Raw genomic sequence first — 25,892 nt, 5'->3', positions numbered from 1 at the left:
ATGATGGTGGTCCCATAAAATTAGTTACATATAGACTAGGTAGGTAGTAGGCTATACCATCTAGGTTTGTGTAAGTACACTCTATGATGTTCATACAGTGACAAAATTGCCTAATGAAGCCTTCCTCAGAACATGTGCCTGTCATTAAGTGATGCATGACTGTAATTTTGCTTTTTGTTTCTATATAAAGATCTTCCCTATCCTAATGTCTTAAACACGATTTACATTTTCTTTTAACACACATGTGGTTCCGTTTTTCACATTTAGGTCTTTAATCCATTTGGAATTTATTTTATGATGGCAGGGGCCTTTTATCCCACATCAACAATTGGAATATATATTGTATAGTCCATCTTTTATCCATTGACTTGAAATGCCATATTTATTAACTACTAAAGGCTTATATGGGTATTTTTTGGTTTCTGGATTCTCTGTTCTTGCCCACAGATTTGATGTCTTATTTATTATAAGCTTTTCAAAATTGCACTTCATATAGGAAATATCCTTGAAAGAAATGAAGTGGGATTTTGCCAACATTATAAAAAAATACCAAATATAGATTGAAATAAAATGTCTACTTTAATATTGATCACACAAAAGTTTACTAACACTTATCTGAAAATCATAAGACGACAATTTGTGCATGTCACATTCATATTACTATCCATATAAGAACAACTATGCATAATCATTTATTCAACCATATCAGGATAACACACAAGGTTTTTGTTTGTTTTAGACTTCTCAGTTAAAAGGAAACACAAAATAAGGAAAATGAATTTCCAAAGATTAAGTTATTAACTATATAAATAAAAATTATTTCTAAATGTCTTACATTTTGACAACTTTGAATTATACTTATGTACTATTATTTCCAAAATCCACAAATTACAACAAGGGTCACTGTCAGGGTGAAAATATATATTTTTAAAGCTTTTTTTAAAATATGCTATTATTATGCTTTAACATCACTTGATTTATTCTTGGCACACGTGGCATCTTGAAAAGTAAAAATACACTTTGCCAATTTTATGTTATTGTGCAGGTATAAGAGAAAGCACAGTTTGGGAGGCAGACAGACCTGTGTTCAATTACCAGCTTTGTCCAAACCTGTGTTGTGTGAGGCTGGTCAATTACTTCCTGGCACTGGGGCCAGGATTAAATTAAATAACTCACATTTAAAAATGCATAGCAAGGGCACCAAACGAATGACAGATCCTTTCTCCAATTTATTCACATTGAAGAAAGAGCAAAATATCACAGTCTTATGTTTTGGTACAATTTGAAAAACTAAAAAAAAAAAAAAAATTGGGGAAATTTAAAACTAAAATCAATGTGTTTTGAAAAATCACACTTTTAAGAAATAAAGAAAGCCTTCATCAGGTTTAAATATTTCTCAATAAAACTTAGTGCCTACTATACCCTGATTTAAAAAAAAAAAAAGTCCTAAAGTATGATAAAATGGTCAATGGTTAAGGACTTTTGGTTTTCTCTTGTGCTGCTGATATAAAAATAATGGCTACATTTAAGGCTTATTCAGTGATTGTTTGTAGTTGCCCTGAACCAAATCTATACTCTTGATGTTGCACTACCAATTGAAACAGACCTACGGCCTTGAATACTATCACAAAGACACTCCTGTGATATTCTACATCTGAACAATCACAGCCTCCTTACTGATTCTAAGTAAAGGTTCATTTGGTGGCATATGGCAGTACAACTTGTTTGTCATTAAGGATGATTCTTGTATACACAGTCACAAACTCATCTTTCTCATGCTAAATATGTGGTGTTTGGAAAATCTAAGATTCCTGAAAATTAAATTTAAATTGTCACAAGGAATAGCCTACTCTAGTCAGTAATGCCTCCGACCCCATTCTTGGGTCTTTTTGTCTCGTACCCTGACCACCTAACAAATCATCCTTCCAAATATGACTCAAGAACCCCTCCCCCAGGAATCTTTCCCTAACCAAACTTCACACTCCTCCATTTATGTCCCTGACACTCGTGTGTAATTTGTATTCACTTCAACCTGCATATATTATTATTCATGTCTTGTTTGCCTTCTACTTCCAGCTAGGATGTAATCTCTGACTTTTTAAGCTTCCACAGTGTTTAGCACAATACTGTGCATGTATATGACTGTGTGTATGTATGGTGTATGTATGTGTATGTGTTTGTGTGCGTTGTGTGTTGAATGAATAAAAGACTAAAGAACCTGGTGAGTGTAGCGTAGGAAAAGTTTCATAATTTTTCAGAAATCAAAATTGTTACACATTCCTAATACTAAAAATCTGATTCCTAAAGCCATCTCAGTTTGGTTTTAGACATGTCAATAATAAAAAGGCAGTGAAAAAACTGCTTAAAAAACCTTTATGAAATATTCCAAAAGGCTTTTTAATAAATTATTAAGAGCACCAAACCAAAACACTTTACTAAACAGTGGGATAACTTTTCCTATAACTTTATTAATGTAGACTTCTTTTCATTCAAGACAAAGAACACCAAACAGGAATAGGTGTTGTGAATCAGGATAAAAAAGGCAGTTCACTCTAAGTCAATATCTAATGCACATTTTGCAATTAATTTGAAAAGCCTTCTGTGGTATATCTATGCTAAGTAAAGGAATGGTTTATGTCAGGATGTTGTAGACTTCTATAGTTTGGATACTATAAAATATGATACATATACTGAAGCTACTATTTAACAAAAATTTTGTTTATAATAACTGTTAATATTAAAATAGGATATAATAAAAAATTATTCTCAATGTGTATATTTTCAAATTTGCCTGACAGTGTCCTTTTGAGAAATCTGACAATTTGTAGTTAGATTACAGACATGTGAATTTCACTTTTATGATTGAAATATTACACATACATAATAACAAACAACAATATACAGTAGCTTTTGACTGAACCACTCTGCAATTTATATTTAAAGCTTGGCAATAAAACAAAATTCATTGTACCTTTTGTAAGTAAAATTTCACAACATATAATGTACACTATAATTACATTAGGAATAAATAAAATGAAGCATAAAAATTCTGTACCATAACAATGAATTGTTTTAGCTGTCATTCTAAATGTTAGCTTACATGTTTCCATTGAGTTCTAATGTATTTTAAACCCAAGAACTTTTATCTTTAAATAATATACTAAAAATATCAAGTTTGGAGTATAAACAGAAAACTCTTTATGCTTTGTTTTCTAGTCATCTATGAAATAAAATAAGACAAATGGGATGCAAAGACAGTTCTTTTTCTTACTGTAAAATGCATCCTTGCTTCCACATATACTTCTATATCATTTCTAGAGCAAATATTACCAGATGACAGCTTTGGTAAGATATAAACTTATTTAAGTGGTTTCTTATTTGGAAGAAAGAAAAAAAAGTTAAACTAAGCACATCTTTTTTGGCTTATTCATTCTCAACCTTTTTTCTTCTAATATACAATAGTAGTATAAAAGCACTTCTTGAAATGCTCACTATTCATCATTTTAAACAGCACAAAATGAATTGGATTAACTTAGAGAATTAATCAAAATAGATTAATAGTATAGATACTAAGGTGAGGTCCTAGAATTTGTTACACGTAAGGCTAAACTTGCAAGAGATCTCATGGCAAAAGTAGAAACTTTGTGACATATCCCGGCTTTTGAAATATAGTTAGAAGCCAATCGAAAAAGCCTTTCAGCGCCAAAGGTATTGAAGTGCCCAGGAAGCACCTTCTCTACCAGACCTCTGTCGACTAATTCTATCAGACGTTCACAGGTTCCAACATAGTCACTTATCCTGCTGTACGGGAGCCAGTCAATCAGTGATCCATCATACACGACGTCTCCACTGAAGAGAATCTTTCGGTCTTTGTCATGTAAGCAAATACTGCCCCTGGAGTGACCAGGCATGTGCATAACAGTGAGCTGTCTGTCACCAAGATTGATCACATCCCCTACAAATGAAAACAGAGTTTACAAATAAACGTGTTGTGTAAGTATACACAATCAACTAAATACTTCAAGAATAGAAGAAAAGAACATTAATAGGTTTCGAAAAGGTTGGGAAGGATGACACTTCTTTTACTTTATTTCAAAAATATCATACTTCTTAATGATGATTTAAAAATAAGTTGCCTATATATTTTATTTCTATTGTTTGCTATAGCAGTATTTGCCAAAGTGAGTAATGTAGAACGCTATTTCTGCAGGTTGTCATGATACGTAAAAGAAAAGAAGATTCTATGGTCAAATAATTTTGAAAACTCTTCCTTCAAAGAAAATTAAGCAGCTTTCTTTTCTGTGAGGCTTCTTAAAGCTTTTAATATGCTAATATACATTGTAAATATACATGAGGGAGATATGGAGGTACAGTTTTTCAAACTTATTTGACTAGGAAACTTTTATTTTTAAGCACCCATAGTACCAGTGTCCTGGTGACGCAATTTATGAACGCTGCCCTAGTGAACAGTATTCTATTTTTCGCACCTTGTTTTGTCACCCTGTGGGAATTAAGGCTTGAGCAATTGGTACAAATGATGACCCTCTGGCTACCGCTATTGCTGTGAGTTATAAATTGTCCTTCATCTCTGACCCAGGAACCTCATGTCTTCTCTCAGAATCCATTCAACTGTGGCAGGCTAACTTGCTACCTTACAAGTAGAGTAAAATCTCATATTCCTCCCAGTTATTTGAAAGTGGGAGGAAACTGAGCTACATGTGTGCAAAATTGATGTTTTATTGGATTTAAATCAGTACTAACATAAGTAAATCATCATAAATTAAAAGTTTCATATTGTTATCTCTAGTGTAAACATACATATACAGAAAAAAACAAAGAAATATAGTTAAAAACTTAATAGAGGGATTAAAGTGGCGTCATAATCAGGATTTGTTAGACATAAAAGACAATAAAGGAGGAACAGAGGGAAAACAGAAAATGACACACAGAAAACGAAGGACAAAATGGCAGACCTCAATAAAACTGTATCAATAATTACATTAAATATGAATAAGATAAATACTCTAATCAAAGGCAGAGATTGTCAGACTAGCTAAAAAAGCAAGATTTATGTGCAGTCTATAAGAGAGAAACTATAAGGTCAAAGACAAAAATAGTTTGAAAAATTTATACCATATAAATATTCATGATAAGAGAACTCGAGTGGCTGGATTAATATCAGACAAAATAAGGAATATTACTAGAGGAAAGAGGTACATTTTATGAGGATACACATTAGGTCAATACATTAAAAAAAATTATAAATATATATGTACCTAAAACAGAGGATAAAAATTCATTAAGTAAAAACTGACAGAATTGAAATATGAATAAACAGTCCAACAATTATGCATAGAGATTTAATAGTCCTCTCTGAATAATTCATAATGCAAGTAGGTAGAAAGTCAGTAAGGATACAGAAGACCTGAACAACACTATTAACCACACCTTGACCTGACACATAGAAAACACTTTACCTCAAAACAGCAAAGGACACATTCTTTTCAACTGCACATGGAATATTCACCAGGCTATACAGCTAGGCCATAAAGCAAGTCTCAATAAATATAAAAGGAATAACATCATACAAGGTATGTTCTCTGACCACAACGCAATTAAATTAGAAATTTATAACATGAATAAATATGGGAAATATCCAAATATATGCAAAGTAAACACTGCAGTTCTAGATACCTCATGGATCAAAAAAGAAGTCACAGAGGAAATTAGAAAATCTCTTGAACTGAATAAAAATAAAAAGATATCAAAATATATGGAATGTAGCTAAAGCAGTGCTTAGAAGAAAATTTATTGCTGTAAGTGCTAATTTTAAAGGATTAACTGTTTAAAATCAATAACTAAAGTTTCTAAAGAAGTTAGGAAAGGGAGAGCAAATCAAACACAAAATAAGTTTTAAGGAAGAAATAATAAAGGCCAGAGCCGAAATAAATGAAATAGGAAACAAATATCAATAGAGAAAATCAAGGAAACTAATAGTTGGTTCTTTGGAAAGACCAACAAAATTGATAGAACATTAACCAGACAAATACAAAGTTAGAGAAAACACAAATTACAAAAATCAGGAATGAAAGAGGAGATATCACTATAGAACCTAAGGAAATGAAAAGGAGTATAAGGGAGTATTATGAACAACTTTAAGCCATCAAATTTGACAACTTTGTTGAAATAGACAAATTACCAAAAGTGATTGAAGATGAAATAGAAAATCGACATAGACTTATATTAAGCAAAGAAATTGATCAGTAATTTAAATCTCCCTACAAAGAAAAGTCCAGGCTCAAAAATGGCTTATCAGTTCTGTCAATCATTTAAGACAGGGAAAATATCAATCCTATAATAAAGACTTTCAGAATATAGATGAGGAAGAAAAACTTTCTAATTCAGTTTTACTCTGAGAAAAGCCAGACAAAGATAACGTAAAAAAAATGACAAACCAATATTCCTAATGAATGTAGTCTCAAAATCCTTATCAAAATATTGGCAATTTATAAATAGGATAATGACCAAATGGGGTTTATCCAAGAAATGTAAGTTTGGATTGACTTTTGAAAATCAATTAATGTAATATACTATATTGATAAAATACAGGAGAAAAGTCATATGATCGTCTCAATAGATGTAGAAAAAGCATATGACAAAATCCTTGTGATAAAAACTTTCAGCAAACTAGGAATAGAAGGGAAAGTCCTTTGACTTGATAAAAGGCACCTATGAAAAACCTACAGCTAACCTCTCGCTGAATAGAATCACTAAATGCTTTCCTCCTAAGACAGGAAAGAGGCAAGGAAGTCTGCTCTTACCACCTCTATTCAACACTGCACTGAAGATCCTAGCAAGAGCATAAACCAAGAAAAAGAGAGTAAAAGTCACACAGATTGGAAAAGAAGCAAATCCGTCTTTATTCACAGACAACAGGATCTTACATGTAGAAAATCCTAAGAAATGTAGGAAAAAGCTAGAGAATTAAGAAAGCAAGTTTAGCAATGTCACAGGGTATAAGATCAACAGACAAACATCAATTGTATTTTTATATACTAGCAATGAACTATCAAAAGATGAATTTAAAAAAAAACATTCTAGGGGCTGGCCTAGTGGCACATCAGTTAAGTTCACACATTCTGCTTTGGCAGCCCAGGGTTTGCTGGTTCAGATCCCGGATGTGGACCTAGCACTGCTTGTCAAGCCATGCTGTGGCAGGCGTCCCACGTAGAGTGTAGACGAAGATGGGCATGGATGTTACCTCAGGGCCTGTCTTCCTCAGCAAAAAAGAAAAGAAGAGGATTGGTAGCAGATGTTAGCTCAGGGCTAGTCTTCCTCAAAAGAAAAAAGAAATTTCTATTCACAGTAGCATCAAAAGGAATAAAATACTTAGGAAAACATTTTTAAAAAGATGTTTTGTTATATCTGTATACTGAAAACTATAAAAACATAACAGGAGAAATTTTAAAAGACCTAAATAAAAGGAGAGACAGGCCGTGTCCATTGACTGGAAGACTCAAAATTGTTAATACAGTAATTAAATCCAATGTTTCCAATAGCTGCAATGTCTACTAGAACTTTCTGAGATTACTGAAATATTCTGTATCAACACTGTCCAGTATGGTAGCCGCTAGCTACATGTGTATAACGGCACTTGAAATAAGGCTAGCGCAACTAAGGAACTAAAATTTTAATTTTAATCAATCTAATTAATTTAAATTTGTATTTAGATAGTCACATGTGGCTAGTGGCTACTGTAATAATCATTATATATCTATACATTCAACACAATCTCAATCAAAATCGACATGCTTTTTTGTAGAATTTGAAAATCTGACTCTAAAATTTATACAGAAATGCAAACGAGCTAGAATAGACAAAACAATTTTGAAAAACAGGTACAAAGTTGGAAGACTTACACTAACTAATTTCAAGAATTATAATAACGTTACAATAATCAAGACTGTGTGGTGCTGGCTAAGTGACAGAAATAATCAATGGAGGAGAAGAGAGTTCAAAAGGAGACATTCACATATATGCTCAATGGATTTTTGACAAAGGTGTCAACAAAGATAATTCAATGGGTGAAAGGATAGTATTTTCAACAAATTGAACTAGAACACTTTGGATATCCATAGGCAAACAAACAAAAAAGAACCTCTCAACCCTTACTTCATAATATTAACAAAAATTCAAAATGGATTATAAACGTGACTGTGAGAGGTTCTAGGAAAAAAATAGGAGAAAATCTTTGTGATCTTGGGCTAGACACAGAACTATTAGATATGACACAAAAAACATAAGGAAAAATGACTAACTGGACTTCATCCCAGTTATAAACTTTCTTGCTTAAAAAGACACCCTTAAAATGAAAAGGCAAGCCACATATTGAAAGAAAATATTTGCAAAATGTGTATCTGCTAAAGGACTTGAATTCAGAATATATAAGGAACATTTACAACTCAATAATAAGGAAGCAAAACTTCAATTTTTAAAAAGGAGAAAAGACTTTAATAGACCCTTTAACAAAGAAGATATTTGAATAGCAAATAAGTACCTGAAAGGATGCTCAACATCATTAGCCATTAGGGAAATGCACGTTAAACCACAATGAAATATCACTGCATACTCAGTAGAATGGCTAAAATCAGACTGACAAATCTGACCAAATCAAGTATTGACAAAGATGTGGAGAAACTGGAACACTTATATGCTGTAGTTGGGAATGTAAAATTCATTACTTTGGAAAACAGTTTGGCACTTGCTTCAAAAATTAACATATACTTACGATAAAACCTAGGAATTCCATCCTAGGTATTTACCAAGGGAAATGAAAACATGCATCCACACACAGACTTACAGCAAATGTTCATGGCAGCATTATTCACAGCAGCCCCAAACTAAAACAATTCAGATTTCTTTCAATAGGTGAACAGATAAAATATGTTACATCCATAAATGGATTACTTCTCAGCAATAGAAAGGAGTGAATTATTAATAGATACGTCATAGATGAGTCTCCAAAACATCATGTCAAATGAAAGACAGACAGACACAAAAGACTATGTATTATATGATTGCATTTGTAGAAAATTTTCAGAAAAACAATACTATAGTGACACAAAATAGATCAGTGGGGCCAGGGGTGGGAGCAGGGGTCTTCCTGGTCTTGTCTTGAATCCCAGTAATTACATTAAGATGCAATCAGACATTCCCAAATTTCCCTGCAGTCCAGTCATAAGGGGCCAGGTTCCCTTACAGGATAATAGTTCCAGATTTAAGGTGCCTCTGGGGATCACAATCCACTGCTATTTACTGCATGATTGGCAGGTAAAGTAAAGAAATTATAGCTAAGTTGATTTAATAATAGAGCTGCTGGAGATCAGTTGTTAAATAGGTGTACAGAACGAAAGGGAGTGAGGGAAGTTTGATCCTAAAAAAGAAACTGTAGAGAATTACCAAGGCAGGGATAGAGTCTTATTGATCTTTGGTTATATCTAGGTGATATTCAAAATATTTAGCAACAGATAAGATATAAGAACCCACGTATCAAAATCGATAGCACTGCAAGCAATTAAGGTCATAGTGGCTGAATATCATTAGATCTGCCATTTCCCTGAGACTTTATAAATGCCTCCCATATGCTTATAATGTTCACATATACAATTTCATCAAGACCTCTTAAAAGAACCAGAACTGCCTATGAAATGTATCCATATAAATATCATATATATATATCATACACACACACACACATATAAATATCATACACACACACACACACACACACACACATATATATATACACACACACACACACACTCTATCTTTGCAAGCCCTCACCCTGACCCAGCTGTCACCAGATTCCAGCCATACTAGATTTCCCTTGGCTTCCCAAATACACTTTCCCATCTTCGCATTCCCCATCTTTTATTTTTATTTCATTTTTAATCAAAAAATATATATACATATTTCAAATAAAATATCCTAGAAGTTCTTAAAATGTAAGAAAAAGTTCTTCGTCCTATTCTGATTCTATCTCCAATCCTGCTCCTAACAGGCAACCACTTTTAACAATTGTAGCTATTTCTTCTGGTAGAGGTAGTGATCTCTAAGTAATGTTCATACTCCATCTCTTGATTTACCAATTAGATACACTGTACTGATTTCATTCACGTATTACCATTTCTTGGTTTTTAAATTTTAGATGTTGTCTGTTGACTTCCACTGTGAAACATAAGCATTTTTAGTTCTCTTTTCTCCTCACTTGCCACCTACTATAACCACACATGTACTATACATTTTTCATCTTCTCACCCTCCAAAAGACTAATGATTCATCTGCTCCACTCTGGAGCCCTCTATGCCTGGGGTACTATCATTGTCAGAGTCAGCCTTTGCCATCATCCTGGTGCTTCCTTTCAACTTTCTCTTGCATTAGATCTCCTGTTTCCTGTATTCCATGCTTCCTCTTGGTTTACTCCCTTGGTTTGAAGGGAGTGAATAGGATAAAGGTAGATCTTATTAGCTTCCTAAGTAATAGCATATGGAAAACAATTTTTTGAGAACTTGATTGTTAGTGGAATGGATGTACAATTCTAAATTGGAAATCAATTTTATTCAAATAAGGCATAGCTCTTCTTTTCTAGCTCCAAAGCCATTATGATCTGTAGAGATGACCTTTTTTGTTTAAGTTTTTGGAAGCTTGACCCCAGTATTCTGAAATTTTACAATAATGTGCCTTAGGTTGGCTGTGTTTTCATCCATTGTGCTGGGAACTGTGTGGGCCCTTTCAATCTAGAAATTTACATCCCTTAATTTGGGGATATTTTCTTGGATTATCTTTACTATGGTTTCTTTTCCTCCACTCTCTCTATTCTCTCTCTGTGCTCCTATTATTTCAATGTTGGATTTCCCAAACTGGTCCTTTACCGGTTCTCTCCTAGTTTTCATTTTGCCTATCTGGACTTTTTGTAAGTTTTTCAACATTATCTTCTGGATCTTCCACTAAGTAATTTCTGATGTTTTAAATTCCAAGAGCTCTTTTGTGCATGTGTGTGTGTGTGGATATTGTTCTGCCTGTGTCTTATTTTTAAAGCATCCTATTATTTCTTGGATATTTTGAATGCAATAGTTTCTGTTATCCCCTCATGATCTTAATGATAGTCCTCCCCTCTCAAGTTGCTTTATGCTGTCTCTCTCAGTATTTGATCTCATGTTAGAGGATTTTCTCAGATTTTTCATAATGCTTCATTGCCTGTTTAAGAGTAGGGGATGAAAAGGCTGCTTGAAGCACATGCAGGGGACCTGGTGACCTAGGCCTAACTGTAGAGAGATCAAGCCAAGGATTCCTTAGGGATCAGCAACTCAGTCTTTCCTCTAGGGCTGGGCAGATTTTCCAGATAAGATTCTCCCAATTTTCTACCTGGAGGGTAAAGGCCTGGCTTCATCCTTCTGGGAAACTAGTAGGCAATATATATGTATATACACACACACACACTTATTCCTCTTATCTTCCATACTGAACCCCTCAGTTCAGTAGTAATTAGCATTCCCCAATCAAGAAACCCTTCTGTTTTACTCTCCCCAGAGAACAAACTAACTGGATGGGCATTCACTTAGGAAGAAGCGTTCTAGTTTTAACAGCTTCTTAAATGGCTTTCAACCAATTTTACTTATTTTTGTATTCTTCCCTTTGCCTCCATGAAGGTACCAGCTACTGCTAATTTCTAAGGCTGCAGGAAGGCTCCTGCAATGCAAACTGGATTGGCTCTTGATTTCCCTTTGCTGGCATTGCAGGAAACTGCTAACTCAGTCATCACAGTTACTCTCCAGCGTCTGAAATAGTGTTCCTCAGTCAGTGTGGATTTAAACTTAAAACAGACAAACCACGGTCCCTTTACAGTAGTCTTAGTGGGGTGTTGGGTAGGAGTCAAATTAGATGGGTTTGTTCAATCTGCTACCTTTCTGGAATCTACTTTTTGTTTTTAACCTCCCCAAACTATTCAAGTCCACCTGAAAAAAACTGCTCTAATATCTTTGTGACTCTGGGCAAATTGTATAATAGGGGCCAAAATGCCTGCACTTTATATAACTTGAATATTATGAAAAATAGACAAAGTAATGTGTGCCCGTTCAAGAAGAACGTAGTGTACCACTCTAAGGGTTACTGCTATCTTCTTATGAGAAGATGCTATTTCAGCATTAGTAAGGAGAGTCGTTTTTCCATTGAAGATGATGCACTGGATAATGATCTCTCCTTGTCCTCTTTGTCCCTCATTTACAAATCAGCTTTTGGGTTAGTGATACAGGGCACAGATTTATGTTTCTCCTTGAGAGGTGATCATCAATTCACTAAATGAAATGCAATATAAACTAATGACTTCAGCCTCCTTATGTTCTAACCAAAGCAATGAAGACTTTATATTGTTTGGGTATGTGCTGTTCATGTGTGTGTGTAACTGTGTATGAATTCTTAATATAAATATTTTATCTCTCTTTCCAGGCATCTGGATTATGAGAATATCCAGTTAGCAGGCCATACTATTCAGAAGAGACAGGAAATTAATATTCCTGAGAAAAGAGGAAATTAGATACAACTTGACAGGATGAGGCATCCAGCTCCTAATGAAAAACAATTTTGGATTTAACACAGTATTATCACCTTCCAAGTGTTCGGTAAATATTAAGCTTCCTTTTCACACCTTCAAAGGCTTAAAGCACCACACAGGTAGCTGGCAGGGCCCTTGTACCTCTAAAATGCTATAATTCTACCATCAACCAGGATTTAGGAAACCTGGATTCTAGTCCCAGCTCTTTCCCAAAAACTGGCTATGTGACCTCAGGTCTGATATTCAGGCCTGACTGGACTCTTCATCTATAAAACAATAATTCCTACTATTCTTTCATCATTGATTTCCTACTGCTGGGACAGGAGCAAAAGTAAATAAATCAAAAGTAATGTATTTGTTTAGGCAATTTAAATGTATTTTAAGAACTAATGTAAACATTCTTTGGTCTGGGTGCCAGAATTTAGTCTGAATACCCTTCAAGTGCATGGAAATCATACCTCTAAAATCAACTTCATCAAGAAATACAGTAATTAAAAGTACATTTAATGTAAGTGTACTTTTCTTTTATCTCAAATTGTCAGATAATGTAAGACTCCCATCTAAACCATTCTTTTTTTAATCTTTAGATTTAAAATTTTAATGAAAAGACTTTTTAGTTGGGCTGTGAGGTACAGAATCTCGCTTTCTCTTTCTGTATTTCAAGTGATCAAGATCTCACCTGTAAGATAAACTGATTTTTGGAGAATATTTCATTATTTGTCATATTGGTTGGTCATAAAGTGAGCCTTATTGTACTGCAGCAACTGGATTTTTCTACCTCTTACAGGAACAGTCTAATAGATTAAAGTGGCAATCAAAATGGTTTCAACACAGAAAGGAAAGAAGGGGGTTTCACATCCTACTCAGAATTACCATAATATATTTATGGAGTAGGATTTATGTATGCTCTGCATGCTTTGATCTATTGTGCCTTGGTTCAAATCCTAGCTTTTGTCACTATCTTCAGCCGTCTCAATTCAAATGTGTTGTAAGGATAAAATGAAATCAACAAAAGTATTCTAAAAATAAAAAAAGGAAATTAATACACAAATAATCCTGCTGTGGCTAATTAGCTCAATTATTTAAGGCCTGTTTGAGGTTAGGAGGATTGGGGCCTTACTCTATTTTATTTTATTCTGATAATTTCTCTCTGATCACCATCCTGTCTTTCATAGAGCCAGAGGCCCACAGCTACCTATGCATTAGTCCACATAATTCACCATCACTGGAAATAACCTCCCTTATTAGTCTTTCTCAGGCCTTGCTTTCAACCAGACCAGATATCTCATCATATAAGACTCAGCCATATTCTACTTTTTATGTTCACTATCAAGCTCTCTCTCTCCTGAGGCAACATCAAGAACAGAAACCTATTTAGCAGATAAGGATGCATGAGCAGATTGGAACCACTGCTCTCTAAAAGCTTTCTAAGCCTACAGGTGGGAATTGCTCCTACCCAGCGGTTACCGCTGACCGAGCTGATGAAGTCAGCAGTTCTCAAAAGCAGAGAGCATGACATGCACTCTCAGCGAGGAGTCATTCCTTAAAAGTCGGTTCGCTAGAAAAGCGCCTGGAAATGTCAGGCAGGTTTTCGGGAAAAGAACGGGAAATACCTAGTCACAAGTCTCCGTAGTGTTACTACTGTACCTTACCCAAGAAACTGACTAGGGGGTGGGGCCAGCTTTCACTCGAGTACGCGGCATTGCTACACTGTGCCAGAGCTAGTCTCGGGTAGGGAAGGCTGCATAGCCTTGGCTCCAGTCGAGTGGGCTTTGACTCGGGGAAGGGAGAAACAGAAGTGCTGTTTCTGCAAGGTAACAAAACAAGCCCCTTGCAGCCACGGACGTCTACAACATGCATCCCTCGGACAGGTTTCTCCCCAATCACCTCCCTTAATGAGAGAGCGCGCGCCCGTGAGGGCCCATTACCATCCTGCAGGATGAGGGTGGGCTGCACCGCCTGCACTCGGAACTGCCTGGCCCTCCAGCCAGGGCTGGGCGCCCGCACCACCTCACTATCCGACAGCCAGGTCACGGTCTCAAAGTTGTCCCCGCGAGCCAGCGCCTCGGCCTCGGCGTGGTGCACCGCCACCCGGTCGAACTGGTACAGGCCGCCGGAGTGGTCGAAGTGCACGTGGGTGGCCACGGCCAGCAGCGGCCGGCACGCCGAGTCCTCTTTGGCCCCGCGATCCTGCAAGAGGCCGGAGGAGTACAGGTACTCTGGAAGGCTGCGCAGCCCCAGGCCCGTGTCGATCACCACGTCCTGCTCGGAGCCGCGCACCAGCCAGATGTTGGCGCGGTTGCCCGACTCATAGAAGCGTTCCTGAATCCAGAAGATGCCGTCGCCCAGGGACTTGTGGGCGTACCACTCGAGCGCCGACATGCTGGGCAGCGGTGGCGGAGTGGATGTGGGCGTGTGTGCCTCTCGCAGGCCGTCCACACGCGATGCGCTGCGGCGGTGTGGAGCGGTCTGCCCGCAGCCAGGGAGGAGGCGCGGCGCGAGGGGGCGGGGGCTGCGGGAGTGCGGGGGGAGAACGAGGAGGAGGAAGGACGCGCACCCACCCGCCTGGTCCGCAGAAAACAGAGGCTGCTCGGCCTGCACCCGGGCGCTGGAGCAATCGCAAGAGGGAGCATTAACTCAGGGGCCACTGCAGGAGTCTGAAGACAGAGAAAGCGACACTCTCTCTGCCTCGGGGGGGTCTGACTGCAGAGGCCGGGAGTCAGGCGTGGGAGGCGCCAGACCCGCCCACCGACCGCGCACCGCGATGTACACTGTCAGCCGGCGCAGAAAGAGTCGGGCCGAGCCCGTGGGACGACTACGGCGTCTGCCGAGGGCTAAAAAGCTCTCTGCCCAGAGGGCGGGGCCTAGCTAGGGGGCGGGGCTCACTAGCTGGGATTCTAGCGCGGCTCGGAGGCCGCGTGGAGGGCGGAGCGCGTGTCTTCAGAGGTGGAACCAGCGCTCGGGAGCCGGCGCCTTCGGTCCGCACCCCTTCCGTGCCGGCCGGCTCTTCGGCTGCACACTTTTGCCCAAGCCTGGAGACTTAGTGAACAGGTAACAGAGCAAGCAATGGATGGCCTGCGCGGAGATGGAGAGCGTAGAGGGTAGTTAAAGGGGCACATGGAGAAGGTGGGGGAAGTCAGGGATGGAGATTCATTAAAACGCTCTGGATTGAGGGGTGTTGGGACAGAGCTTTACCTCCCTTTTCCTGGTCCCTTCAAAATCTTTTAAAATCGTCGGTTCCACATCTTACCTAGTCTCATCTTCCTGGGACCGTTTGCAGTGAGTTAGAAGGGAATTTATGCTCTTCCTCGTGGTAGATTTTCAAATCTGGTGACTATGTGATTGGTTCAGGCACGAGTCACTGCCACAGACTGGCAGCTAAGGGCAGGCTGTTCAGCATGTTTTCTTAACTGCTGGAGCTTTCCCCCTGTATCGTGGGAAGAGGGGTTGTTAATAAGGATTTTCTTCTCTTCTAAATAATTAACTTCTGTATTCCTTCCCCCATTGTCCATTTTTTTGGTTACTTTGTCCGCTCTTGGAAGAGAGCAGAGAAAGTTGGTAGAAAGGCTCAACTAAGGAAAGGTGGAGGCAGCCGCACTTTGTGAGGACAGGAAAATTGGATAACGACTGGGTGTGGCCCCACCAGCCACAGAAATCACCTCCGCTATGAACGCCAGGTCCTAGTCCCCACCCCACCCTTCCCAGCTATTGAAACATCTATTAAGGCTTCAGAAATTCCCTTGAGAACTTGACTAACCTCCCTACTCAGCCAGGAAAAATTATAAAAGACCCATGAGACTGCATTATAAAAGATAATTATGAAAACCCTTATTGTGGCAGCCTTCCTAGAAGGAGAGTTGTACTCTGCTCCTCTGTACTCCTAAAGCCTTTGGTGGGGAGCTAGCCTTTCTGAATATTTTCCTAATCTAGTTTGAATTTATCCAGTCACTCTGTTGAGGGCTGTTCTTATGTGGAAGTCCCTGAGCTAGATGATCTGTGAAGAACAGAATTGTGCAAAATCAAAGTCGTGATCTGGGTTCTCAAGAATTTGAAGGAAGATGATATCTCTACACGGATATTTGCAATATAAAGCAATACGGAGTATGTCCCACAGAGGAAGTAAAACCTAGGTGCTGTAAGAATACAGAGGGAAGGGATTGTTGAGGAGTGGCATTTGAGCTGCCCTTAAAAGACCACTGTTTGTTAGGTCGTTCTCAGCAGGGGAGTACAGAGCTCTTTGGAGTTTGGGTGTCTTTCATGTAGGCAAAGGGGACCCACTAGAGGTGAAACAGAGTGATATCGTCACTAGGCCATGAGCTTAGCAATAATTCATCCAATATTTACTGGACTTTTGCCAAGGTCTGCTTAGCGATGGGGCAGGAAAAGGTGAATAAGTCTTCAAGGAGGCCTTCACACTTACATATCCTTTTGCTGCCCTAGATATCTTTTCCTGGTTCTTGGCATGACTTCTTCCTTCACTTTTGTCAGGTTTGTGCTCAAATATTACAGAATACAGGAGGAGTTCTTCAACCGCCTTTTGCATAATGGCACGCATGTTTCCTGCTTTTTCATATCACTGATCACTACCTGACACTTTCTATAAAATATATTTATATTTTCCATTTCCCCTACTAGACTGTGAGCTCCACGAGAACAGAGACTTGTTTCCTTCGCTGCTGTATTCCCAGTACATGGGAGATGGTCAGACAGGCAGGGTACTTAATAAGTACTTGATGAATGGATAATTGAGGAGCTTACTGGGGAGACAGACAAGAACTGACAATTACAACGTGATTTTAAAAAGGGTAATAAAAGCAGTGTATACTTGGGAAACCCCAAGAAGGGAGAGGCCTAGTTCCGTGTAAGGTGGAAGAAATGGTCACAGACAAGTGTCATTTACATAGCATCTTAAATGATGCTGGGGCTTGCTCAGGTGGATCTGGGAGGAAGGCCCTCCAGGCAAAAGGAACGCTATGGGAAAGAGCTGATGTCGCAGAGTTGGGAGTGGCTGGAGTGTGGGATGCATGGAGCAAGGGGCAGAAAGTTAAACTCAACTTGAAAGCTCTGCTAGTTAAGGAGAGTGGTGCGGCAAGGTTTGTGTTCTAGAAGATGACTAGAGAGTAGATTGAAAGGGGGAGTGTGGCCATGGGAAGTTTATTTGCTCTGTATTAGAGGTCCGGGTGGGAGATGGTGAAGGCCTGAGCTAGAGGTGAAGGAAGGTGAACATGTGAGAGAGGACCCAGAGCTGTACTCTTCTCCTGTTAGATGAGGGGATGGAGGGAGGCGGAGAGGAGGCCAGCATGACTGTCAGGTTCTGATTGGGGCAACTTAGGCGTCATTCGTCAGGAAAGATACTGTGACCTGGCTTTCAGTGCGTCCCCTAGCTTCCATGCCTCCTTACATCCGTTCATACATTTATTCACCTAGCGAATGTGCGCAAGAGACTGTGTGAGACATGGAGAACAATATATTTAAGCACAATCATAACTTATAAAATGTTAGTGCTAGGGAGAATTTCAGAGATTAGCTCAGCTTTCCCACGAGGTTGTTTTTCTGGTTGATTAGAATGGGCTTTTGCGTTTCACGTCTTGGACGGTTGAACTACACCCATCAGACCATCTCAGAACAATTCTGAATAGGAATTTTTGGGAGGCATCCCAAAATGAAAAGTGATGCTTCTAATTTTACATTTTTAAATCCAGTCAATTTTGCCGTTACTAATTCACTTCATTGTGAAGATTAAAGACGTCCATGGGATTAAAAAGCTATTCAACTTGGGGCTGGCCCCTTGGCTGAGTGGTTAAGTTCGTGCGCTCCGCTGCAGGCGGCCCAGTGTTTCGTTGGTTCGAATCCTGGGCGCCGACATGACACTGCTCATCAAACCACGCTGAGGCAGCGTCCCACATGCCACAACTAGAAGGACCCACAACGAAGAATATACAACTGTGTGCCGGGGGGCTTTGGGGAGAAAAAGGAAAAAGTAAAATCTTTAAAAAAAAAAAAAAATTAAAAAAAAAAAAGCTATTCAACTAGTCTAGAAATGTGTTTCAGGCAGCGGTAATGTGGAAAGGACAATGGAAAGATATCCTGAGGCTTTAACGTGGCCCTGTCCTTGTTAGGAATTAACTGTGTGTCTTCAGGTGGTCAGGTTAGCTGGGTCTGGGCCTCACTTTCCTCTTTGCTAAAATGGGAAGTTTAATCTGGAGCAGTGGTTCTTAATTTAGGCTACACATTGTAATCCCCTCGGGTGCTTTCAGAAGTCCTACAGTCCAAATCCTACCTCCAAAGATTCTGATTTTATTGTTCTGGGGTGAAGCCTGAGTTGTTGTTGTTGTTTTAACTCTCCTGTTGATTCCAATACATAGCCAGGTTCCAAACTTTATAGTTCTGGAAATTTAAAAAAAAAAAACCAAAAAACAACTTAATAGTAGGCTGACGAAATTGTACTTCTGTGGGTAAATTTGCTCATGCAATCGCCTTCAGTAAATAAATAAATAAGGAAAGCTTGACGTTAATTGAGGAGCTGTTGCTGTATAGAGAGCACCATGCCTAGACAGGAGGGGATGTAAAATCTCTAGTGTTAATACCATTGAAGAAACAAACAAACAAACAAAAAACGTAAGTGAAACTCCTTCCCTTTTTTGGAAAAGCTCATTTCCCAAATGGGGCATTGTCTATATTTCTTTCAGAATTGAAGACTGTAGCAATGTGTATCACCGCAATTTTTGAAAATCCATTTATTTATTTATTTATTTGTGAGGAAGCTTGGCCCTGAGCTAACATCTGTTGCCAATCTTCCTCTTTTTGCTTGAGGAAGATTGTCACTGAGCTAACATCTGCCAGTCTCCCTCTATTTTTTTATGTGAGACCACACCACAGCATGGCTTGACAAGTGGTGCTAGATCCGCACTCAGGATCCAGCCAAAGTGGAGCGTGCAGAACTTAACCACTATGCCACTGGACCAGCCTCAAAAATCCATTAATTAATTAATTAATTAATTAATTTATAGCACCTGAGCTAACAACTGTTGCCAATCTTTTTTTTTTCTGCTTTTTCTCCCGAAATCCCCCCAGTACATAGTTGTGTATATTAGTTGTGGTCCTTCTGGTTGTGGCATGTGGGATGCCACCTCAACATGGCCTGATGAGTGGTGCTATGTCTGCACCCAGGATCCAAACCTGCAAAACACTGGGCTGCCAAAGTGGAGTGCACGAACTTAACCACTCAGCCATGGGGCCAGCCCCCAAAAATCCATTTATTTTAACAGGAGGATCTTTCTAAGAGTAAGGTGGGATGAAGTGATTGTTGTGGATATTGAGGGACTTAAAGGGGATCTTAAAATGAAAAGGGATGAAACGAGGCAGGGAGGAACAGGGAGTAGGTTGCAGTGGAGAGAATGATAGTCAAGACATGGCTACAGAAGAATGAGTCAGGAGGATAGGTGCAGCCATCTCGAAAGGGCTCTGAATACTTGGATAGGGAGTTTGGATTTCAATTCTCTAGCCTAGAGGGAAGATGAGAAGAGTAGCATAATCAGAGCCGTGCTTTAGAATGAGTAATGCAGAAGAAAAAGAAAATAAACAGGAAGAACAAGGGGTACCACAAAATTTGCAGTCAATCAAAAGTGAGTTGGGGGCTAGCCCAATGGCATACCAGTTACGTTCATGTGTTCCACTTCAATGGCCTGGGGTTTGCCAGTTTGGATCCTGGGTGCAGACCTACACAACACTTGTCAAGCCATGCTGTGGCAGCATCCCACATATAAAGTAGAGGAAGATGGGCACGGATGATAGCTCAGGGCCAGTCTTCCTCAGCAAAAAGAGGAGGATTAGTGGAGGATGTTAGCTCAGGGCTAATCTTCCTCAAAAAAAAAAAAGAGTTGGAAAAGGGGTGAGCTGGATTATGGTGGAGGAAATGGAAAGGAAAGGGCATTTTGAAGGAAAAATTAGATGATTGATTTGACAGGAGATGTGGAACAGAATGAAGAATCAATACTGACTCACTCCACATCTTCAAATGTTGATGACTGGGAAAATAACATACTGTGGATAAAAATAGGGATGTTATACATGAAAGACAAGCTAGTTAGTGTGAGGGAAGATGATCTCAGTATTGTCAGTTTAAGGTGCTGTCCACATATTCTTATGGTGGTAAGAACATGGGCTGAAACTCAGGACAAAGGTCACTGCTAGAGGTAATGGTGCCAGAGAGGTCATCAGACCCAGAGAATGGGTGCATTTTCTGAAGATAAAAAAAGAGCAGAAGACCAAAGATTGAACCTTAAGGAAATCCATATTTAGGGGTTTAAGAAGAGAAGTAGACACAAAAATGGTCAGTGGGATAGAAGAAGCTAGAGTTTTCTTAAAGCCTAGGGAAGAGAGAATTTCAAAAGGGCGGAGGCAATAATGAGCAGTGTGCTTTGGAAGTCCAAGAGGAGAAACAACGACAAAAGGCCACTGGATTTTGCCACTGGAGACCATTAGGGACCTTTGCATTTCGGTATGTTCATGAGTGTAGTTCCCATCACAAGTAAGATAAAAGCCAAATCCTTTCCTACAGCTCACACAGGGCTGCGCGAGATCTGGCCTCCACCAGCCTCTCCTTGCTCCTTACCAACTACATGAGCTTCTTGCTCCGCACACACTCCCAACTTGTGGCTTCCTCCTCGGCACTTGCTCTTCCTTCTTTTCTGTAGCCATCTCCATCCCATCCCTCCACCTTATGGCTCACGGGCCCTCTCCAGCATGGTGCTCAGATTTATCCTCCACAGAAAGACCCTCCCTGTGTGAAAAAGCCACTACCATACCCGTTTGTTATTCTCTGTCCCGTTACTGTGATTTCCTTTTCTTCAGAGCTGTATTGATTTCCTAGGGCTGCCATAACATATTACCACAAATTGGGAGGCTTAAAACAACAGAAATTTATTCTCTCCCGTTTCTGGAGGCCAGAGTCTAATAAAGGTGTCAGCAGGATTTCTTCCTTCCGGAGGCTCCCAGGCAAACTCTCTTCCCTGCCTCCCTCCTGGCTTCTGGTGGTTGCTGGCACTCCTTGGTGTTCCTGGCATGCAGCTGTTTCCCTCCAACTTCTGCCTCCATCTTCACATGGTGTTTTCCCTGTGTTCCTCTCTCTGTCCACATTTCCGTCTTATAAGGAGACCAGTCATTGGAAGTGGGCTCACTAATCCAGTACAGCCTTATCTTAATTCGATTACATCTGCAAAGACTTTATTTCCAAATAAGGAAGGTCACATTCGCAGGTACCAGGAGTTAGGACTTCGATGTATTTTTGAGGGGTGACACAATTCAACCCCAACAAGAGCATATAATATTATGTTAGACACTTACTTGTTTACTTGTTTGTGTTCCTTCATCCACTGATAAATAAGCCCTGAGGGCAGGAACCTGTTTTTGTTCAATGCTCTCTGGGTCCTACCACAGTGCCTGGAATGCTCAATATATGTTGAATGAATGACTTAATGAAATTGGCCCGTAGGAAATAGAGGAAGATTTGGGTAATGAGGAAATGGGGAAAGCTAGCTTAAAAAATCCTTCATTCAAGAAGTTTGACGAGGTGCAAAAGGAACAGGCAGTGGTTGAATCAACTTAAAGGATTTCAAAGAATGATGCTCAGGCCTTGCTTGTGAGTCATTTTTTCCATGAGACAGTTGCCAGAGTCCAGGGCGTACCTGTCCGCCTTTGCAAGAGAAGAAAATAAATGTAGCAGCTTCTCCAGGTACAGGAGAACTGACTCATGACAATCAAACTAGAAAGAGAGGGATTTGTGGGCCAGAATGCCATGCAATTATTCAGGGTGTCTCAGGAGCTAGGAATGATTTTTCTGCCAAGGGCAGTACATTCACTTCCAGTATCAATTTATAAACCCAAGGGTTACTTGATAAATATGGAAGTTTAGAGTCAGCAGAGTTTGATATTTCTCAGGGGATATTCTATCAAGCAATGGTAGCTGATATACTCTCTTTTCAGGATGAATTTTCCAAACTTCTTCCCAGGGCCCACCTCCACAGATTCTGCTGTGCTGTGTTTGAGGACTTGGGGATCGCTTAGGACTCCCTATGTTTAACAAATCCTTCGGGGAATTGTCGTGATCAGGCAGGTTTTGGAAACATTGCCTAGAATTGTTCTAATCTTTGATTAGTGGCAAGTCCCAGATTGGAATTCAGCCCAGTGGTCTCGCCCGTGCCTACTGGGCTCCCCGCAGTTAGTTTCTTAGAGTGTAGGTGTGAGCCCTTCTGCTGCACAATTTTCATACTTGGGAGACCTGCTTTCTGTAGGCTCAGCATATGCTCTAGTGACTCAGCAATTGAAACAAGGCCTTTTGGGTATTTTCCGCCTCTTTTATTGTGGACAGAGGGACTGAGCTTGGTTATTAAAATAAGTACCTTTCCTATGTGAATTGCGTTTCATAGTAATTGAATAGTTGGATGAGGAGAATTGATTCCTGGTAGAATTCCAGTTAATAAATACAGAAAAAATGATACAATTTGTATATCATCATGTTACAATCCATAATGGAATAATGGATGTAGTCTGCAGTCATCAATGGCTGCTAAAACCATTAGGTGAAAGCTGATGAGGAACTGTATACTGGATGAAACAGACTGACAGCACCTGAACCCACTGACCGAGAGAGACTGCATGTGCATCCTGATGTGACGCAGTAGGAAAAACAGAGCATCTTTTAAGTATTCTTGCAAAAAAATCAAGCCCAAATTTGAGTAAGCCTCTAGTCCACCTGATTATAGAAAATACAGGAAATAGAGGAATATGTTAACCACATCTCATGTATGCAATCACTCCAATCCAGATTATAGGAAATTGTACAGCCTTGCTACTCTCCAAGTGTGCTCTGCAAACCAAAAGCATTAATATCTCCAGAGAGCTTGTTAGAAATGCAGATTCTCAGGCCCCACCCTCTGCCAACTGAATCAGAATCTGCATTTTGATAAGATTCCTAGGTAATTCACATATGCCTTAAAGTTGGCGAAGCATCGTATAGGACAGTGACCTCGTTTTTCCAACAAGTAAATGGTAAGAAAAAAAGGGAGGGAACTGTTATAGTGGTATAGGAGGGCATATTATTGCTTTCTTGAGCTTACAGGGCTGATGATACTCAATATTAACAGTGGGAAGAGAGATTTAAAGAATGTGTGTTATAGTCTTCACTGCAGTCGGATGCAGAGTTGTGGTGAAAGAGCTCTAGTGTGGGAATCCCTGTTAGTAGACTGCCGCCTCAGTTCTCACATCACAGTGAAATCGTTTCAGATGATCCAGAAGTTCAGTATGGGACTTGAGTATATGATGTCATTATTGTCCCCAAAGTTGGAGAGAGTACAGGTTTATCTTACCTTTAACTATTTCAGATGCTTTCCTCTGAACTTTAAAAAAATTTTTTTGGCTAGGACAGACCTCTTCAGAGTCTTACTGAGCCCATTCCCATTTCAAAAAGGAGGACATTGGACTAGATCTCAAGGATCCTTTCCAACACTCAAATTCTAGGATAAATAAGTCACTAAAATTTAAAGTATATATGACTGCTGATAGTCTTCAAGTTGAATGAAAAAGCGAGGTATCTTCTCTTCATCAGCCAACCTTCCCTTGTTCATATTTTTTATGTATTTCTGAGATCTTGTTGCCAAACCACCAAGGGGTAGAGAGAATTGCATCACCTGGCTGAGAGTGTTTGGAGCAGCATCTCAAAGGAGACCCAGGGCAGCCATCCACCCAGGACCTGGGTGAGGTGGTTGAGGCCATCATCATCACCTCACCTGCCAAACGGGACTAGACGTGAGGGGTTCAGGAATCAGTGTCAATGTGTATTTCTTTACAAGTGTTGCTTTCCAGAAGTGTTTTAAATTGGCCATGGTACTTAGGGGGTGGAGTGTATTTTGCCTTAAAATACTGATTTTGTTTTTCAGATGATTCAATAAATCTTTATCATTAATAGTGTCTTTCAGAATTTGCCTGTGTAACTAGTTCCAATGGCTGGGAATAAAGGAAGAGGACGTGCTGCTTATACCTTTAATATTGAGGCAGTTGGATTTAGCAGAGGTGAAAAGTTACCGGATGTAGTATTGAAACCGCCCCCACTATTTCCTGTAAGTACATTAACAGTGGAATTCTCAGTGTGTTTTTCATGTTTCAGAGAAAATTAAAATTTTATGTAGGACTTGAATATATGCTATCATTATGATATCCTAAAGTGTAAGAAAGTAGAAAAGTAAGAGAGTAAAAGAGAGTGTGTTTCACTTACCTTTAATTTAAATATTTCCACTGTTCTTCCCTGAACCTTTTCTAATTTTTAGACAGCTTTCTTAAAATACAGAAAACAAAATTGTGTACACCTTTTCATGAATATATTCAGTAATGTGTGAACTAAGAAGAATTGTTTTCAATTCTTACATCTTATTGCTGTCATTGATATATTCCAATATTAAAATAATAGTTTTAAAAGTAAAGTTAGATTTTGCGGTGGTCCTCAGTTCCCACTCTACTGGACTTCACTTAATGATTTTTCTTTTCAGCTTGTGTCTGTAGAATTTAATTTTGCTTCCTAGTATACTGCCTGACCTTTTTCCCTGCTGATTTTTGGTTTTTTTTGCTTAGCTCCCTATTTTATCAAAATCAATTTGAATTTTGTTACTGTTACTCAAAATGTAAGCAACTCCACTGCATTTAGTGTTGTTTTTACATTTAATGAGTATGCTGCAAGCTTAATTTGCATAATGTTTAATCTAATGCTTTCTCTTTATATTTAGTTTAAAATGTAAACTTACATTTCCAGATATGTATATGCTGTGGTAGAAAAAGTGAAAAAATCATAAATAACCAAGTATCCCTCCCTCCAGGAATCTCCCCTATTTCAAAAGGAAAAGTCCTTTGTTGAAAGATTTATGTAAGTAGAGGACCCTGGACAAATGTATCTGGGCATGTAGATGTCTCTCATAGGCAGTCTCTGCTTGTTGCTCTTGATATTTTTTTGCCTTTTTGATATTCAGTATAGTCTAACAACAAAGTGAATATCTCACGTACAGGTGTAATGTCAGTTTACGTTGATTTCTTTTAAAACGAGCTCTTCTCCATGTGAGATTACTTCTAAACACTGGGAATATTAGAACATACTCTTGTTTTATACTTGGAATAAAATCCAAATTCCTTACCGATGGCTAACAGGCTGTCTCGTCTGGCCTTTCCGATGTCTCTCTGACCCTTTTCCGACCACTCCCTCCTCTCTCCCTAGCCATCCTGGCCTCCTTGTTCCCTC

General features: G+C 39.1%; 2 protein-coding genes across 3 annotated transcripts in view; one reads left to right on the top strand and one right to left on the bottom strand.

The window, feature by feature from the left end:
- Positions 1-556: 556 nt before the first annotated feature.
- Positions 557-14,992, bottom strand: MBLAC2 (metallo-beta-lactamase domain containing 2). The gene is made up of 2 exons (XM_014857078.3): positions 14,539-14,992; positions 557-3,955 (listed from the first exon to the last, which is right to left on the bottom strand). The coding sequence occupies exons 1-2, from the start codon at positions 14,990-14,992 to the stop codon at positions 3,570-3,572; spliced, it is 840 nt and encodes a 279-aa protein (XP_014712564.1). The 3' UTR covers positions 557-3,569.
- A 437-nt stretch (positions 14,993-15,429) lies between these two features.
- The window catches only part of POLR3G (RNA polymerase III subunit G), a 43,020-nt gene continuing 32,557 nt past the window's right edge, over positions 15,430-25,892 (top strand). The window contains exons 1-2 of one of the 2 annotated variants that reach the window (XM_014857079.3): positions 15,430-15,661; positions 24,576-24,726. In XM_014857079.3, the coding sequence (XP_014712565.1) occupies positions 24,610-24,726 (117 nt within the window). In that variant the 5' untranslated portion in view covers positions 15,430-15,661; positions 24,576-24,609. The remainder of the gene's footprint in view (positions 15,662-24,575; positions 24,727-25,892) is intronic. The other variant, XM_044780001.2, reaches the window with a different exon arrangement.

Source organism: Equus asinus, chromosome 9 (assembly GCF_041296235.1).
Source record: "Equus asinus isolate D_3611 breed Donkey chromosome 9, EquAss-T2T_v2, whole genome shotgun sequence".
NCBI classification, from domain to species: Eukaryota; Metazoa; Chordata; class Mammalia; order Perissodactyla; family Equidae; genus Equus; species Equus asinus.
This window is presented reverse-complemented; position numbering and strand designations above follow the sequence as displayed.